The 18,110-nt window shown below is 42.7% G+C and overlaps 1 protein-coding gene across 4 annotated transcripts in view; it reads right to left on the bottom strand.

Moving 5' to 3' along the window:
• Positions 1-48: 48 nt before the first annotated feature.
• The window catches only part of PCBD2 (pterin-4 alpha-carbinolamine dehydratase 2), a 56,147-nt gene continuing 38,085 nt past the window's right edge, over positions 49-18,110 (bottom strand). For all 4 annotated transcript variants that reach the window (XM_053912287.2, XM_045183844.1, XM_045183846.3 and 1 more), the window contains 2 exons: positions 1,500-1,580; positions 49-299 (listed from right to left, as the gene is read on the bottom strand). In XM_053912287.2, the coding sequence (XP_053768262.1) occupies positions 204-299; positions 1,500-1,580 (177 nt within the window). In that variant the 3' untranslated portion in view covers positions 49-203. The remainder of the gene's footprint in view (positions 300-1,499; positions 1,581-18,110) is intronic.

Raw genomic sequence — 18,110 nt, 5'->3', positions numbered from 1 at the left:
GGTTTGCGTTACATATGTGATTTAGATATGACGAAAAATACCTCAGACTCAATGTAAATCCTTTTGTATTCAGCACTGATTTGACAAGACGGGGTCTATAGAGCTGAACTTAACTTTACAGCTTAATTTGTTCATGTTAATCACCTTCAAAATATACTGCACCTGAGACGTATATGAGATTTTTACATGCATTTTGAAAGAAATCACACAGAAGTAGCTGCTTGTTCAATAAACTTGGCCAGTTTCACGTCTCTTTTGGTCAGCTGACCACAGTCGTGCGAGGTGAGAGTTATCTGGACCTAGGAAAGAGAGAAGCAGTTTTTAAAACCCTGACCTGTGACTCATGGTTTTCTTTTGGGGGGTTCAGAAATCAATCTATATTCCAACGTTCGTATCTAAGAACTGAGGATATTAAGTGATTCAGAAAACATGAATAAGCACAGCATTTCCCAAGCCCAGCAAACTCCTGGGGCGCGGTCTGCTCCAGGCTGGGCCCAGAGGTCACCCAGGGGTAAAAAAGGCTCTCTCATAGCAAGGGCCCCTCAGCTGCAAGAATCTCAAATCCTGTCTCTCGGGGGTGGGGGGTGGGGGTAGGGGTAGGGACAGAGAGACTGAGGTTCCAGTTGAACTCCCATTACTTTAATTACACCCACTATTTTCAAGCCACTGAGAAAAACCAAGCTATCAAATGTAGTATCTTAGCAAGGTTAAAAAAGCTCATTTCCAAATTAGGGAAGTGAGGTGGGGGTGGGGTGAAGGAACAGATTCTTGCTCCTTGACATGTCAATTAAAAGGCAAAAGCAAAGTTCTGGGCAAAGAGAGGCAACTGTGAAAGAAAAGTTTATGCTGATACCTGCATGCTCTGGATTATCCCAATAAGTCGCAAAAATATGAAATGTTTTCTTTATTTATAGAAGACTTTCAAAGAGAAAAAAGAACTCCACAGAAATCTAGATAATAAGACATTCTAAATGGTATGACCATACAGGCAAGTACATTCAGGGGGGGGCTAATTCTTCTCACTGGGTCCCCTTAAACCTGCTCAATGAAGTCTTTTAAGCGAGGAGGTCAGTTCCCACTGAGGACACAGCACTTAATAAATCATTATTATTTAAAGCAGAGTTCTTGAGCATATTTGTATCAATGAGATAAATAAGGCCACACCTTTCTTATCTGCTACCATTTCTTTCAATAATTTACTTTAAGAGGGTTTAAAATTTTATCCACATGGCTGATATTTAAGTTTAATTCAGGAGCCTAATAATATAGCCCAACTTTCATGTTAGTTTCAATAGGAGACAAACATGAAAATAAAGGGGTCACTGTTCTCGAGCAGATCCAAAATTGTTACTAAATGGCATCAACACAGAGATTCTGAGAAACAGAAATAGAGAACCTTTCCTAAGCACCACGACACGCAGCTGCACAGGACGACAGGGGGAAAGAAGTTTCTGAAACTCTGCAATGAAGGCGACCCCCAAATAAGGCAACTTCATTACCTTGTTGTACACGTTGAACCACTCCGGGTGATGATTCATCTTCTCTGCTTGTAGAGCAACTCGGGACATAAAGCCAAATGCCTGCAGAAGATGAAGTTGAAAGTGATTCCTGACGCTGCCCTCTGCCCTGGACCTGAGAGAGACCCCAGAGCACTCCAGCCAGATAAAGGCGCGGCCAGGACCCTTAGGGAAGCCTGGAGAAACCGAATATGAAAGGGACTGCTCTCTGCAGAGCCGGGGTAGCTGCGCAGCAGGACCGTGACCTGCTGCTCCGTGGTGAAAACAATCAGGCTCAAATAAACAAAGCAGGAAATTGGTCTCACCCAGTGACCTGTCTGGACTGTTTAATTGTCCTCAGGACTAGACTCTCCAAAATAGCCCGGGAATAATTTCCCTCCAGCCCAGGGCCCTGGACCCAGAGCCTGGCCCCAGATCTCAGGAGCCCCTGCTCTCGCAGAGCCGTTGCTTTTGTTTCCGAGACGGGGCTGCTCCCGAAGGCGTCAGCATGGGAATGTCTTCTGAGTGTGTCCTAAGTCAAAGCGCTGGCAGAAATGAACCACTTCCCTACTCCATCTCTCAGGCAGGACAGGAGGGGATGAAGTACTGCTTGTACTGAAACCCAGGCTGAGACAGAGAAGACTGGCTTGCCTGCTCCGGGTCTTTCTGCCAGTGCCCAGCATTGCCACTCACAGAGGAAAGGGCCCGCCTCTCAGCAGAGGGCTGCGGGCCCCGCCACCGGTGTGGGGGGACCTGGAGGACTGTCTTCATACCACAGGGAACTGCTCACCTAATTTTGTTGAGCAGAAGGCAAACTTGTCCTGAGAGGAAAAAAGACCTTTTTTTGCCTGCTTTCAAATTTGTATGAGGGTTATTGCAAACAATAGGGGAGTTTGTCTCTATTGTGCCCAGAAGGCAGAAATAGTTGGTAGGACTCTAAGGTAAGGTCACATTAATCGCAAAGTTACAGCGGAATTCACAGGGCAGTCCTCAATGCAGCCACAGAAATAAATATTTTACTTTATCACAACATCCAGAAAAATCAGTCTAATGTTAGTTGTGTTGTTTTTGGACCAACAAATGACACAAGAGCGCACATCCAAGTTAACAGTGAGAAATATGGAAGATGCCATTTTTAATAATTTTCGTCATCCATAATGGTTCCTATCTCCGAATCCACTTTATTCAGGATAAAGACTTCCATTTTGACATTTAAGGCCTAAAGGTTTTTCCCTGTTAGGAAAAGGAAGGAAATTCAAGCAGAACCATTTAATAACCACGCACGGAGTCATCAGTGGGAAGGTGATCCTCACTCTCCCGCCCTCTCACGGCACACGGTTCCCCCTTATCCACAGTTCCGCGTCCCGTGGTTTCAGTCCCCAGCGACCCACCACGGTCTGAAGATATTAAATGGAAAATTCCATAAGTAAACAATTCGTAAGTTTTAAATTGTGCACCACTCTGAGTGCCGTAACGAAATCTCACACTGTCCCACTCCGTCCCGCCCAGGACACGACTCATCTCTTTGTCCCACACTTCCCCACTGTGCACACGTCCCATCCACTGGTCACCCAGTAGCCACCTCGGCTATCAGACAGGAAATCAGAGAGACACGTTCACGTCACTTCTATGACAGTGCATTACTACCGTCGTTCTATTTTATTAGTAGTTATGCTGTTAGCCTCTTACGGATTAACTTCATAAACTAAACGTTACCAGAGGTACGTGTGTACAGGAAAAACTCTGCATGTGTGGGGTTCAGTACTACCTGCAGCTCCAGGCACCCCCTGGGGCCCTGGCACGCACTGCCCACGGATAAGGGGGGACACTGTCATCTGATTCTCTAGACTGTGTGAGGGGAAGGGACAAGTGTAACGGGAAGGTCTGTCCTAACTGTTCAAACACAGAGTTAACCTGTATGACATGATGTACAGTGAGAACTGTTGCTGTTTGTCTATGATGCCTCATTCTTGTTTAGCTCTAGAAGACTTACAGGACTAATCATCACCTCCGAGACAGCAACGCAGTCGTCAAGGGCATGCGCTTTTGAGTCAGCGAGTCCTGGATTCCAACCCCAACTCCACTACTTCACTGCCATGTAATTTAATTCCAAGCCTCAGTTTTCTCGTCAGTGAGATGGGGACAATAATAAAACACTCAGGTAACCATTCCATGAAAAAACGAGGCGGGGCACGTAAGAGCACGTGGCACGGCACTAGGCACGGAGTAAGAGGCCCACAGCGGCAGTACCACCCCCGCGCCTCGCCGAACCCCACAAAACAACGACAGGCAGCGAGCCCTCCCGGAGCCCTGAGAACCCAAGATTCCAGCGGCCGTCTCCCAGAAGAGCAGCCCTTCCTCTTCCCGTGTGCCAGGACGAGGGGCCGCCACACGAGCAGCTGACAGACGGCACACTGCGGGGTAACGCTAGGGCGCACACCTCCTGGGGGGAAGAGCTTAACGGCAACAAACGAGGCGGCCGGTCAGTCACTGCCAAGCTCCTAAGCCCTGTGGCCAGCATGTCTTCGAACCATGGTACCCTGAAAGGTGCAAAGTGGTGCTTAGAACCCCTTACCACTTCCCAAGAGCCTCATGGACCCAATGGGTGACCGAACATGGCACACGTGCTCCTCAGGTCTCTGACTGCAAGGGTCAGCCCAACAGCAAAGCCTGTCTCATCAGACACCAGACTTGAAAGAGACACCCACACCCTAAGAGGTACGCAGACCAAAGGAAAAGCATCGACCGTATCTACAGACGATGTAAAAAGGGGGGCACATCCGAAGGCCCTCTAAATTTGTATTCTCCTCAGCTTTATATATTTCCCTCAACTGTCACCTGATATTTGCATTTAATAAAATGTCACCAAGCCTAATGAACCATTTACACAAGACTTACTCCTAATTCCCCCTTAGGGGAAGAACACACAGCCTGCTCTGGGAACAAGGGGGCGATTCCATAGCCCTCCTTCCACAGAACAAAGCCAAATAATCCCCAAAATATTTATTTTCGAATCCACAAATTAAAAACATCCGCAACAATACACATTCAAATTAAAGTGGAATTTCTGCAACAAAGTTATGTGAGTGGATAGGAGAAGAAAAGAGTAAAACCTCAAAAGGGAATTCTAATTACCTGAAACATAATGAAGAAGGACTATGACTCAACAGCAGGCTTGGCAGATGATGAAGAGCATCTGTCCCTTCTTTCTAAGAGTTTTCGCAGCCCCGCCTACTTGTTACCAGGATGCCAGTTGGAATCTAAAGCGCCTGAACTAGCTAAAGGCACGGACTTTCTAAAACCATTCCAGAAAGATCTAATCACTATGTCGTGTAGCAACTGCAATCAAAAATAAAAATTATTTAAAAAAAAAAAAAAAGCTGCGAGCAGCCCAAGGCAGAAGGGACACCACTAACTACCCAGTAAGAAAAACAGAACTGAGAAAATGGGCAAAATAAAGTAGAAGTCAACAAAAGTTTATAAGATCAGAAAACAATACAGAAGACAAAGTAGATTTAACATATAGATGATTATTAATGAGAACAAGAAAACCAGAAAAATTACAAATGTAATTCAAGAAAAACGTCCAGAAATACAAGATTCAAATCTCCAGATGGTAAGAATTCAATCATGTGTATACAACAATTGAAGAGAAAAAAATCCTTTGAAGAAAAAAAAGATCAATTCACCTATAGGGATGAAAAGAATCTAATTGGCTTCAGCCTTCCACACAGCAACATTCAACATAGAAGTCAGAGGAGCAATACTTATCAAGAATTTAGGAAATGAGCTCTGGCTGCTGTGACTCAGTGGATTGAGCACCGGCCTGCAAACCAAAAGGTCACCAGTTCAATTCCCTGTCAGGGCACATGCCTGGGTTGAGGGCCAGGCTCCCAGGTAGGGGCATATGAGAGGCAACCAACTGATGTTTCTCTCGCACATCAATGCTTCTCTCCCTCTCTTTCTCCCTCCCTTCCCCTCTCTGAAAATAAATAAATAAAAGCTTTAAAAAGAAAAGAATTTAGGCAATGAAAGTACAAAAATTTTATACCTAGCTAAATTAAACTGTTGTTCAAAATTAATGCAAGAGACAAAATTTTTAATTTTTTCAGGGAATAATTCCCATTCATCCTTATTAAGGAAATTTTTGTTTGAAAAGAATGAAATAGCCCAGGCTGGTGTGTCTCAGTGGGTTGAGTGCCAGCCTGTGAACCAAAGGGTCACAGGTTCAATTCCCAGTCAGGGCACATGCGTGGGTTGTGGGCCAGGTCCCTGGTTGGGGGCACTTGAAAGGCAACCACAGATTGATATTCCTTTCCCTCTCTTTCTCTCTCCCTTCTCCGTTCTCTAAAAATAAATAATAAGAAAAAAAATCTTTTAATTAAAAATAAAAAGAATGAAATAAAAGGAACTAAGAGATGAATAGAGAAACCACACCAAAGGTACTGACAGTAAGCAATAAATTCACTCAGCCCTAGGAACACATTAAAAACAATTGTGGGGATATAATCACAGAATAAATGCAAGAGTTATAAACTATTAAAAGGACTGAAGGAAAAAGGGAAAGAAATGGGGAAGGTAGATGAAAGTTTTAAAAAGTCTTGAAAGCTGAAATATCAAATGTTACAGATGTACATATAAAGGTATAAAATATAACTAATAAAACTAAAAATAATGTGAACTAAAGTTGTATAGTGAGGGAAAACAGAAGTATAATTCTGATATTGCTGAGTGGAGAGACCACTATGCAAAGAAATGCTGTCGAAATGCCTTCTACACAAATAAAGGGTTAAGTTCGCTATGTAAAATTATAGTTATAATAGTATCCACTAGAAGAGCCAAAATGGAAATGAAAACATTCACAATTAATTGAAGAAAAGCACAATTAAAATGAAGCAAAGAAAACACAATCCAAACCATGACTTAAAGGAGTACACTGGTTCTGTGATATTTTATAAGGCCAAACATCTTTTCAATCAATAAAGAGCCTAAATCCAACCAATTAAGAGAGAAAACTTTACAAGGCATCACAAAGCAAAACCCAACCACTAAACACTAAAAGGACACAGCCAAATGTAAAAAAGACTTTTCAGAAGAAATCATAAGGGTAATCTACAGTTACAAAGCATAGCCACAATAAAGATTAAACCATTGTGAGTATTTATACCGCAAATGACAAAGCAGCAAAATCAATGAGGCAGGAACGACAGGAAAGGCAGGACACACAGAAGCCTGCGCAGTTAGACACTTCAATTCACATCTCTCCATCCAGGGCCCTCAGGCCAACAAATGCAAGGATGCGACTACTTAAACACACAGTTCAAAAGGCAGACCTAGTCAATATATCTTCTACTCTAAAAACTGAGACTGTATCTTTAAAAATATCTACCAAACATTCGCAGCAAGTGATCATATATTAGCCCGCAAAGAAAATCTCAATACGTTCCAAGAAGTAGAAATAGTACTGACAACATTCTCTGATAAAATTCAAACAAAACTAGGGCCCAAGAGCAGCAAAATACTGCATGGAAATTTTTTTAAATATTTCATTTAAAAATCTTGAGTCAAAAAACAAAACAAAAATCTTGAGTCAAAGACACCAAAACTGAAAAAGAAATTAATAATGTAATAAGTACTATATATAGGATGCATCTAAATAGCAATAATACGAGTAAACATTTTAAATACTTAAATTACCTTAAATTAACGAACATGATAAAATAAAAATAAATAAATTAAGCCTTGGCCTGTGTGGCTTAGTCGGTTGGAGCATCGTCCCACACACCAAAATGTCGCAGGTTCAATTCCCACTCAGAGCACAAACCTAGGTTGCAGGTCTGATCCCCAGTCGGGGTGGGTACAGGAGGCTACCGATCGATGTTTCTCACTCACATCGATTTCTCTACCTCTCTCTTTTTCTCTCTCTCTCCCCCTTCCTCTCTCCCTCTCTAAAGATCAGTGGATATATCAAAAGGAAGGGAGGGAGGAAGGAAGGACTCAATCAAGAAGGTAAATAAATAACAACAAAATAAACTGAAGGAGGAGAACAGGAAAAATATAGGAGAAAAGTAGATGTAAATGAATTAGAAAAAAGAAAAATGGTAGAATACATCAAAAGGCTGTATCTGAAAAATTTATACAATAGGAAATCGGTTACTTCATCTAAAAAACAAAGACAGAGAAAGTACACATAAACAAAAGAAGAAATGAAAATAGGGAAGTACTACAGATAAAATAAATTTTAAACAAATACAAAGTTTACTCAAATTGTAAAACTTAGGTAAAATAGTTCCCTGAGAAATAAAAATGATCAGAACTGACCCCAGAAGGGAAAATATCTAAACAATTAAGCAATTACAAAAGAGAAGTATGTCCACAGATGGCACCGAAGAGTGACAGCTCCCAGTCGTTTCACAGAGGAACCCATGAATCCCAGTCCCGTCTTTCATCAGGCTAACTCTAATGCTAACTGCTCTGTTCCAAAGCATAGAAAAAGACCGTTTCCAAGTTATATTTATAAACTATCATAACATTGTCTCCAAATTCCCAGAGATAACATAAAATGAAACCATAAATTCATCTCATACTTACTGAAATATTAATAAACAAAACCTAGCAATATACTGAAAGAACAAAACACCATGAGCAAATAGGACTTTTTTTAAGATTTTATTTATTTATTTTTAGAGAGAAGGGAAAGGAGGGAGAAAGTAGGAGAGAAACATCCATGTGTGGTTGCCTCTCCCATGCCCCCTACTGCGGACCTGGCCTGTAATCCAGGCATGTGCCCTGACTGGGAATTGAACCGGTGACCCTTTGGTTCACAAGTCGGCACTCAATCCACTGAGCCACACCAGCCAGCGTGAGTAAATAGGATTTAATATGAGAATACAAGGATGGTTCGATATTAGGGAATATATTGCTATAATTTATCACATTAATCAAAAATTCATGACTTCTGTAAATTCTGAAAAGATATATGATAAATTCAATATTTATTATGTATTAAAATTATTAAGAAGAATATATGAACCCTCCTTAAATGATTAGAATATATCCTCAGGATCATTCTTAATAGGGAAACACCAAAAGAATTCCCATTAAAGTCAAGAATAAAATAAAGCCAAAAATACTCAACATCCTTTTAATATAAACTACTATTTAGAAAGTACATTGGAAGAAAAGATCCCACCTAAAATGACACCAAAGATTATCTAGAAGTAAACTGAATAAGAAATATATAAATTCCATATGCAGAAAACTTTAAACCACTACTACAAAATAGATAAATCTTATTATATTAATTTTTTTTTCTATGTGGTAACAAAAGCAAACAACAAACAAAAGACACAAAATAAACTGTATTTGCAAATTAAACTAAGTTGAAGGTCAATTCTATCTCAATAAAGCTGGGGGGAACTAAGTTAAATCTATCAGTCTGGTAAAGACCAAAGAGTTTGATAATATTCTATTGGTGAAGACCCAGGAGAAAAGGCATTCTTGTGCATCGTTGGTGACTATAAACTAACGATCACCATGGAAGAGAATTTGACAATATCTATCAAAATTGTACATGCCCATGCCCTCAGGGAAAAAAGTGCCTATGCCTTTGGGCCAAACAGTCCCATCTCTGGGCATGTGTCTGCAGACATTCTCAAAGGTAAATTTCAAGGACGGTCGCTGCAGCACAGCTGCTACTAGCCATGGACTTGAGAGAGCCAATGTGCATCAGGAGGGCCCGGATTAAATGCATACATTACAGTGCATTCTACACTGGAATGCCCTGCAGCCACTAGGAAGCACGAGGAAACCGTTTATCCCGACACGGAAATAATTCCAAGATACATAACTAAAGAAATAGTTTATGAATTGTATAAAAAGGAAAGAGAGAAAACTACCCGCATTCGTATCTCTGGAACGAGTAATAGCGTGAGTGAAGGCGGGGGAGGAAACGGGTGGATGAGAACAGGAAAGGACTTCTATACCCTTTGGAACCTTTTGGATTTTGTACCACGTATACACCTGATCTATGTTTAAAAATTAGTCTGGGGACAAAATGAAGCAGCCATGCAAATGAAGGCCTCACTGTAAAGGCAGCTGGGATCCTGCAGTCTATGGAACCTGGTTCGTATTAAAATGTTTTGGCTCATGTTAACTTCTTAACATATGCCTACCTGTTTAGGTGGGTTTTTAGTGCCAATTTACAGCATAGTTTGTCTATGAGCCATGTTCTGTTGAGCCACGGCCATTTCAAACAAACATATGGCCAACAAATAACATATAATGGCTGATAATAGTTTCAGTCTTTCCCCTATTGCAAATTACAAACATTTTATGAACAAGTCAATGAATGCATGATGAAGTATGACTTTTTAAGTCAGTCTGCCATTTTAAGGAATGTAAGCATTACAATCACAGTAAATTGGGCCGATGAAGTTTGTCATTTGGAAATCTCCAAACCATCAGCAATTAAAAGATTTTTCCATGAACCTCAAATCAAGTATTCTTTGGAAACTTTAATTTTTCTTAAAGTTCCTTTTGTTTCATTTTATTCCATGAAAATATGAAAGACTATCAGATGTACAAAACCAAAACAAAAATCCCGTATCAATCTGTGAAATGTTTAACAGCACCCTGAATTTAAAACGCAGCCTCAGTCAGGTCCCATGTATGATTTATTAAAGTTCTAAGACTTAACTTTGCACATATTTACAATACGAATCTTTCATTACTCAGAGCAGTTCTCTTTGATATGTTCTTTAAATCAGCTGCCTTTTACATTTTGATTGTAGGCTATTTTAATTATGCACTAAGAAAGAACGTATCTCCCACTAAGAAAATGAGCACCAGCAACTCCAACGTAATTCCCCAGCACAACCTCCATTAAGCCTCTAAATACTTCCTTTACTAACTCAATGAATTAGAACTCCATTGTTTATGAATCACCTTTATGTTTGTGGGCCCATAACCCTTCTTTCATAAAACACAATTGCTATGGAAGGAAATGATATTTATGTCTGATTAGAAATGAAAACACTATTACATAAATCAGTTTGGGCATTTCTTCACGTCTTGAAACCTGATCGGCAATTTAGTCTAATTGGTGATCAAGGAAACTATCTTGTGATCAATTAAAGTAATTACCAGATTCCGGCAACACAACCTACCTTAATTTTGGCTAGAGTCTGTACTTCTTCAACTTTAATTAAAAATAATGAAAATTATTAAGCAAAATACACGGCAAGATCATTGCCAAGCACGCACATGTCACAGGACGGGACCTTCCCCGGGTGTTGGTGTCTGACCCATCACATAAAGGCCGCTGGGTGCAGCAAGGAGAGGTGGTCTTTGCCCCAGAATATGACTACGTGTCTCAACGTAACTCTCTCATGGAAAACACCGTTAACTGCTCTAGCCACTGCAAAGGGAACACCAGATCTTAATTTGTGGGCAAAGAAAATACTCTCGACTAGCAACATGAGAATGGTAAGAAACAGACCCGACCAAGATGCGTTTGATCCATGCTTTTTTCTCCAAACTGTTACCCATATTTTGAACACGCCAGTCAATCACAAAGACCAACGGCATCAGAGACCGAGGTTCAAGTCCTAGCTCTGCTACTCACTAGCTGTGTGACCTCAGAGGAATCACTTAACCTTTGAAAGGAGCCTCAGTTTCCTCATACGTGAAAGGGGGCTAATTCATGTAACACGTTTTACAGTATGCCAGCCATTCTAGTAGGCACTCAGTTAATGCTACTGATTATCATCATCACCAACATGTTAACATTTAACACATACAAGGCCTGTCCAGAACATATCTAGTCATGTAATATGAAAAAAAGACATTTACTGAAGAAGATACAAGATACAAGAAACATTGTACACAGGACAATGACACCTCAGTCCCCTTCAAAGTAGGCACCTTGGGACGTCACATGGTTCTCCCAGTCCCCATCAGCTGCCCTGTCATACGTTCCTGAAACTCATCGATGGTGTGAAATCTCTTCCCTTTGGAAGGTGATTTTAGTTTTGGGGAAAGCCAGAAGTCACAAGGCACCAAATCTGGGCTGTAGGGGGGCTGAGTCACCTGGGAGATTTGATGTTTCAACAAAAAACTTCACGAGACGTGATGCATGAGTGGGCACATTGTCGTGATGAAGCTGCCAGTCACCAGGTGCCCATAGCTGCGGCCTTCTGAATCATCCAGATAGTTTCCGCAGAGGAACATTCAAGCTTAATGCAAAATTTGATGGTCTACTCGCTCAGTCATTTTGAATGTGAGGGCCACTCAGTACACGTGCTCACTCAACAGCATCTACTGCCCTCATGGACTAGTACAATGAGGTCGTCACTGTTCACCATGCACACTCCCATCCACTCTCCTTGGCTGCCAGGTTACATCAATGTCACACAAACTGTTCTTGTTACATTGACAATGGCTGAACTTTTTCCGGACAGGTGAGATATATATATATTCCTTTCCAAACCTATTACAACAACAATTGGAAGGCCAAAGAAATTCACCTTTGCAAGGCTGAGAAACCCAGAAACATATTTAAAACTGTTTCTCCAAGTGGGTATCCTCACAGGAAGATTTCCGGTGCAACTGGCAATCTGTCAGTGAGCATTTAGCCAAGCAGGTGACTCGTGTCTCCCTGAGAAGACAGACTAAAGGTCTCACGTGATGACCATTACCTAGGCAGTCCACTATGGAGGGGAGGGGGCAGGCACAACCCCATTCGGGCCACTAGTCTTACCTGCCTTCTACTTGACCCACTTAAAAAACAACATTTCTGATGGCTGGGGCCAAGAGTACCCAACTCTGAAATTAAAACTGGCTTCCCCAGGCGTTGAGACAATGCCCGCAAGCTCCTGGAAGAGCAGCCTGCTCTACTGTGCCCTCAGCTAAATTAGCACCCCTTCGGCTAATTAGTACACCACCTATGAGACAGCGTGCTCACTTCTCAACATTACGTTCAAAAGCTGCACTCACAGAACCATAACATTTTAAAGCCTTAAATAAAAAGACGTTCTTAAGTCACCATATTTGGAAATTAGCATAATATCCTCAAAAGCCACTTGGAAAAACAAGGCAGCTCTTTTAGCTAAATTACAGTAGCACCTTCAAGACACGCTGTTCAGTGCAAAGGCAAGGTGCAAAACAGTTTTCCTTTGCAGAATTACGATTTCTGATTACATTGGTAAATTCCTCCCGAGTTCCTAGGCTAGGAAGACTGCCATTTGGGAGGGGTCTACTCTTCTCCAGGCAGCCATCTAAGCAACAAAACACCTGCACACACAACTGTTCTTTACCTAAGGGCTCTTCGCTTCTGTTCCATTTTTAGTGGAAGTTCTCTAGTTAGATTCCGCACGGCTGACGTGAGCCAGCAGGGCGTCGTGGCCAAGAGCGTCGCAAGGTACGAATGCCGTTTCCCTGGGAAGACACTACTCATTTCCGAATCTGTCCGCCCGTCAGCTGAAATTACAGCTCCCTGCATGACCATCAAGCCAGCTACTCTCGGGCAGACCAGCAGCTTACTCTGATTAGCTCCTGCTAGGATCTCTCACAATCCAGTTCTGCTCTCGTGATCAACACATTTCATTCGTTTTCTATCCGTCCTTTCCCCCTAAAGCAGACCGAAACACTGGTTTCAAAATTCACACCAAGAGAAACCGTTCACCCACAGTTCCCCAACATCACAATAACTCCTGAAGCCCCACTGTTCATTCATGTCAGCCAGCTGCCTCAGGAAAGTCCCATCGAGGTTTTCGTTCCTGACCAACTGATGACCCACATTCACTGCCTTTCAGGAGTCCTATGAGGCAAGGGATATTGCAAAGACTACCAAAGTTCTATGTTTTGTCCTAGCAACCCTTTAAGAGTTAGAATTTACACTCCTTGGTATTATCATCATTATAAAATGTAAAATTCAAATTTATATAGAAATCTCAACTTCATGCACCCAAACCAGATACATGGAGTATGTGGACAAACACATTTCAGAAAATCGAATGTGCAAAAGAGCACTCTCCTCCCTGCTTTGTCTTCTTTATGATCAACTGGCTCCTTCTGAGAGATGCAACCACTGCTTACACTATACAATTCCAGTGCCCATCTGACACGGAACTGTCTCGCCTTAGCATTATAATAAAAAGAATCTATCGCACCTAATTTTAAAAAGAGAAAGAGAGAAGGCAAAAAGGCTCCCGCTCAAACTGGATCCCGTTAAATTAAACTGAAAGGCAAGACCCTGCAACAATAACCAGAGGGTGGCGGCGGGGATGAGGGCTCGGGGTGGGGGGGGGTGATGTGAAAACACTACAATGAGACGAGCCAACTCCTGATGACTCGGTGGCCAATGCATTTCCACGAGCAGTGCGCATTCTGTGAATCAGTCTCATCCCACTGCACAAAACATCAGACGGTGTAAAAAGGCCTGCACGACAGCAACAAATACATGCTCACCTTCTTATTTTTAAAAAGGAATCAACTTTACTATTAAGAGTTTTTAAGTACAGTTTTGGCAGCATTACCAGTATTTTCTGTAAGAAAAACACATCACCCAAATGCGCGAGCCCGACCAGACGTGCTGGTGTTGCCACAGAGGACCTCCGGGGAGAGCTGGCTGCAAGGCGTCACTAGGAAAGAACGGCCTGCCAGACACGCTTCTCAGAAAACGGTGCCAATCCAGAAGAGGCCGGTGCGGAAAGAGACCATCTCGTAAGGTGTCTGTATTTATTTGTTTCAAAGTGCACACCCAGGTTGTGAACTTGGAAAGGTCCCTGAACCCGTCAGTCTTCAGACACCGAGGTGAAGCAAACCACAATATATTCAGCATTTATCCCCAACCTGCTCTGATGAGGCTTAAGGAGAGATCTATTACCACCCTTACAGACTGAAGCGAGGTACTTCCTTGTTTTTGCATTTCAAACAGTATTACTACAGACAACAAGAAAACTCTCAGGGCTTGAGACACACAGAGAGTAAAATAAGCTTGGTACTTACCCTGTTTTTGGTATCAAAGACTCACAAGGTTTGGTGAGCGGTATCACCCACCAGAAAAGTTCTCATCCTGCCTCTACCTCATGCTATAGCCTTGCGCGAACCCTAAACCTCTCATCTCTCCGAGTCTCTGGAAATTGGAAGCTCTACTACTCTCTAACCTCACTGTATGAGAAGGTCTCGTACCAACACGCGGAGGGCTCTGTGCAGAAATGTGCTACGCTGAACGGGGTCCAGTCTGCCTGAGTCCCACACACAGTAATTTCATGCCTTTTTTTAATCTAGAAAATTTACTGTGTGGTCAAATAAACTTAGCTGCATCCTGAATACAAATGAATAATTATAAGTCTCTGTGTTAAAAATCCACAAATAAGCCAATAACTCAGAAAACAGTAATGAATAGAGGAAACATTTAAAAGAATAAATGTTTACTTAAGTTGATTCTTTTTGCAATCGTCCAATATAAATTACCTTAACTTGAGCTGTTGATCAAGTAGAGTTTGGGGGGTTAGGGTTTTGTTTTTTGTTTTTTTAAATAATTTGCAAAATCCTGAAAGGAAAAGACGGTTTGTTTCCCTGAATGGACAGAAATGGGATCGTTCATTTCTGTCCTCCTTAGAGCAGGCTGCGATTCAGCTGCGCCCCCCCCACCCCCCGCCCCTGGGGCAGGCGCCCTCTCTGTGCAGGTGAGGGCGGGCGGGCTCCGTCCCCGCCCAGAGCACTGCCCAGCTCCTCCACGACCCACCAAGGGAAGGCACGCCCACAACTGGCGCTAAAGCACAGGGACAAAGAAACGCAGGTACCGATGGGGTGCGAGTATGCGGCCATTCGATGCAGTTACCACAGAGAAATTCTTCCCTTTCGCTTTTAAGTTCATTATTTCATACCTTATGCAAATCATACTTTATCTATTAGGCAATAATATTTGAGAAATACTCAAGTCAAATTAAAGGCTTCAATAGCCTTGCCAAAAGCACTGTGATTTTCCTATAAAAAAATTATTCCAATTTGTTGATCTTACATAGGATGAAACATACTGTAACAATCTTCGTAATTTATGTCCTGTTGGGACACAATGATTTAAAGTAACATAATACAGAGCCGCATCACGGCTAATCTAAACCACCTGACCAGATAAACACCAGCTTCCCTTCTCTCTTCAGCAAGGGCATTTCTGTTTATTGTCATATCGTTTCCTCGTTCTAGGAACATGCAGAATAAACGCAGCCAACCTGCATTTCAGTGGGAGGCTGAGCTGGCCTTTCCCATGTCGGGAGGTTTGTGTGCACACAGGTACCAGTACAATGTCAAGGGCTTACAAGACAGAAAACAATCCAAGAATTCCACCCTCAAAATCATTTACAACGAAGCAAATATGGATTCATCCAGTACAATCTGGACCAGGTGTGGTGTTATAAACCACAGTCTTTGGGAGATTTTTTAGAATGTCACTGAAGAGGTAATTCTTTAAAACAAATTATGGGGCTTACTTACTATGAGCCAAATTTTTACAAATGTTTCACTCATGTCTCATGCCATGGTCACAGGCACTCTTGGTCTGATTAACCAAGCTGGAACGCCCACATGAACCGTGTCTTGGGGGGACAGGGAACCTTGGTAGAAGAGAAAGACAAAGAGCCCACGTGGCGGTAAGCACGGCCCTTTCTAGGACGCAACTGCACAGGCAGACTTCAAACTGCGAGGTTCTCCGGGGTCCAAACCCCTTCGCCCTCCTCATACAGGCAAACCTCACTGGGCAGGGAGGTTTGTAGGGGGACTTAAAGGAAGGGTTTAATGTTTCAATCGTGAAAGAAAAAGCGCAGAAACACATGTGCATTCGGCAGATAACAAGTCACTGAAAAAATTTTAAATCAAAACAAAATGCCTGTCTGACCAAATTTTTATAAACTTGGGTGGGGAAGAGGAAAACAAACAACTGTTTAAGAGTGGTTTCAAATCCTGCTCTCTGCTATTCCTGAGAGTTTTCAAAGCTCTTCGCGCTCCATTGGAAACGGCTCTGCCTCACAAGCTGCTCTGGTCAGTCCTGCCAAAGAAATGGTCTGATACACCTTATTACAAGCTTATTGATTTGCTCACCCAGGCAAATACATGTAATTATCTTTGCCCATCAAGACCAGCGTAAAACAGGATTCCTCCGCTGAAAGCAGGGAGATTCCTCAGACACGATTAGAAGACGCAGGCCTGGCAGAGGCCAGGCGTCCGCATCCCACCTCCAGCTCCACTGAGGTCCCCCCCACCACATCCTAACTCAAGTCCAGCGCGTGCAGAACCACGGCCACTCGGCCAGCCCCATTTTTCAGTCTCACAGGTATCTGTACAGGAAAGGAGACAAGTAGTTACATTTCTGTCACAACTTGGACCCTTTTCAGTTGGGAAATCAAAGGGAAAATACCATTTTCAAGTATTTTTTCCATCCACATTCAGTAACTGAGGTTTGAACGTAACACTAGGCACAGCTGTAAACGTTCGAGGGTAACAGAGTTACTCGTGGCTTTCCCAGCCAGTGCTGTCAACAGGGAACCCTGGTGAAGAATGTAAGAGGGTTGTTTTCGCCCCAAGGCACTCACAGCCTGGCCTAAGGCCCCGCAGGCTATTCCTGTTCCCAGGACCCTTGCACTTCATGCACACCTCCCTAGATTCCACCACTTGGAAATGGGCTCCCGGGGTTCTGAAGTCACGAGGGCTTAGGTAACCCGGAGTCACACTGGTCTCCTGCATGGGCAGGGATTCTCTGATGGCAACGAGCCTCCGCATCACTGGGCTGCAATGCGCCTGTCCCAACGCCCCCAACTTCTCAGAATCCCGAACCTTCATTTTTGTATTAATCTGCATACCAGAGGGTTATCCCACAATTTCAGCTTGGGATCCAAGGAAACTCTGACACCTGTACTCAGGGAACCTAAGGGTGCTTGTTACAGAACTGATATAATAATGCACATCCTAAAGAATCCAAATGTTCATCAATAAGGCAACAGCTAAACTGTGGTTAACATATTTAAATTTTTACTTGATCTGCAGAGGACTAGAACATTTTATTTTGTATTATTTTTATTGTATTTTTTCATTACCATTTATCCCCCTTAAAGCCCCCTCCCCTCTGCAATCACCACACTGTTGTCCGTGTCCGTGAGTCCTTTGTCCTCCACTCCCACCCAGCCCTCCGACCCCCGACAGCTGTCAGCCTGCTCTCTATCTGTGAGTCTGCCACTATTGTGCTTGCTAGTTCAGCTTGTTCATTAGAGTCCGCATGTGAGTGAAGTCATACATATTTGTCTTTCTCCGACTGGCTTATTTCACTTAGCATAATGGTCACTAGGTCCACCCATGCTGTTGCAAAGGGCAAATTTTTCTTCTTTTTTACAGCCAAGCAGAATTCCACTCACCTATTGACGGACACTTGGGCTGCTTCCTTATCTCGGCGATTGTAAGTAATGCTGTAGTGAAGACAGGGGTGCTTATGTTCTTTCACACTGATGTTTCAAGTTTCTTCAGATAAATTCCCGGAAGTGGAGTTGCTGGGTCATAAAGCAGTTCCATTTCTAATTTTTCGAGGTCTCTCCATACTGCTTTCCACAGTGGCCGCACCAG

Source organism: Desmodus rotundus, chromosome 10 (assembly GCF_022682495.2).
Source record: "Desmodus rotundus isolate HL8 chromosome 10, HLdesRot8A.1, whole genome shotgun sequence".
Lineage (NCBI taxonomy): Eukaryota > Metazoa > Chordata > Mammalia > Chiroptera > Phyllostomidae > Desmodus > Desmodus rotundus.
The sequence above is the reverse complement of the archived record's forward strand: the minus strand, read 5'-3'. Positions and strand labels throughout refer to the sequence as shown.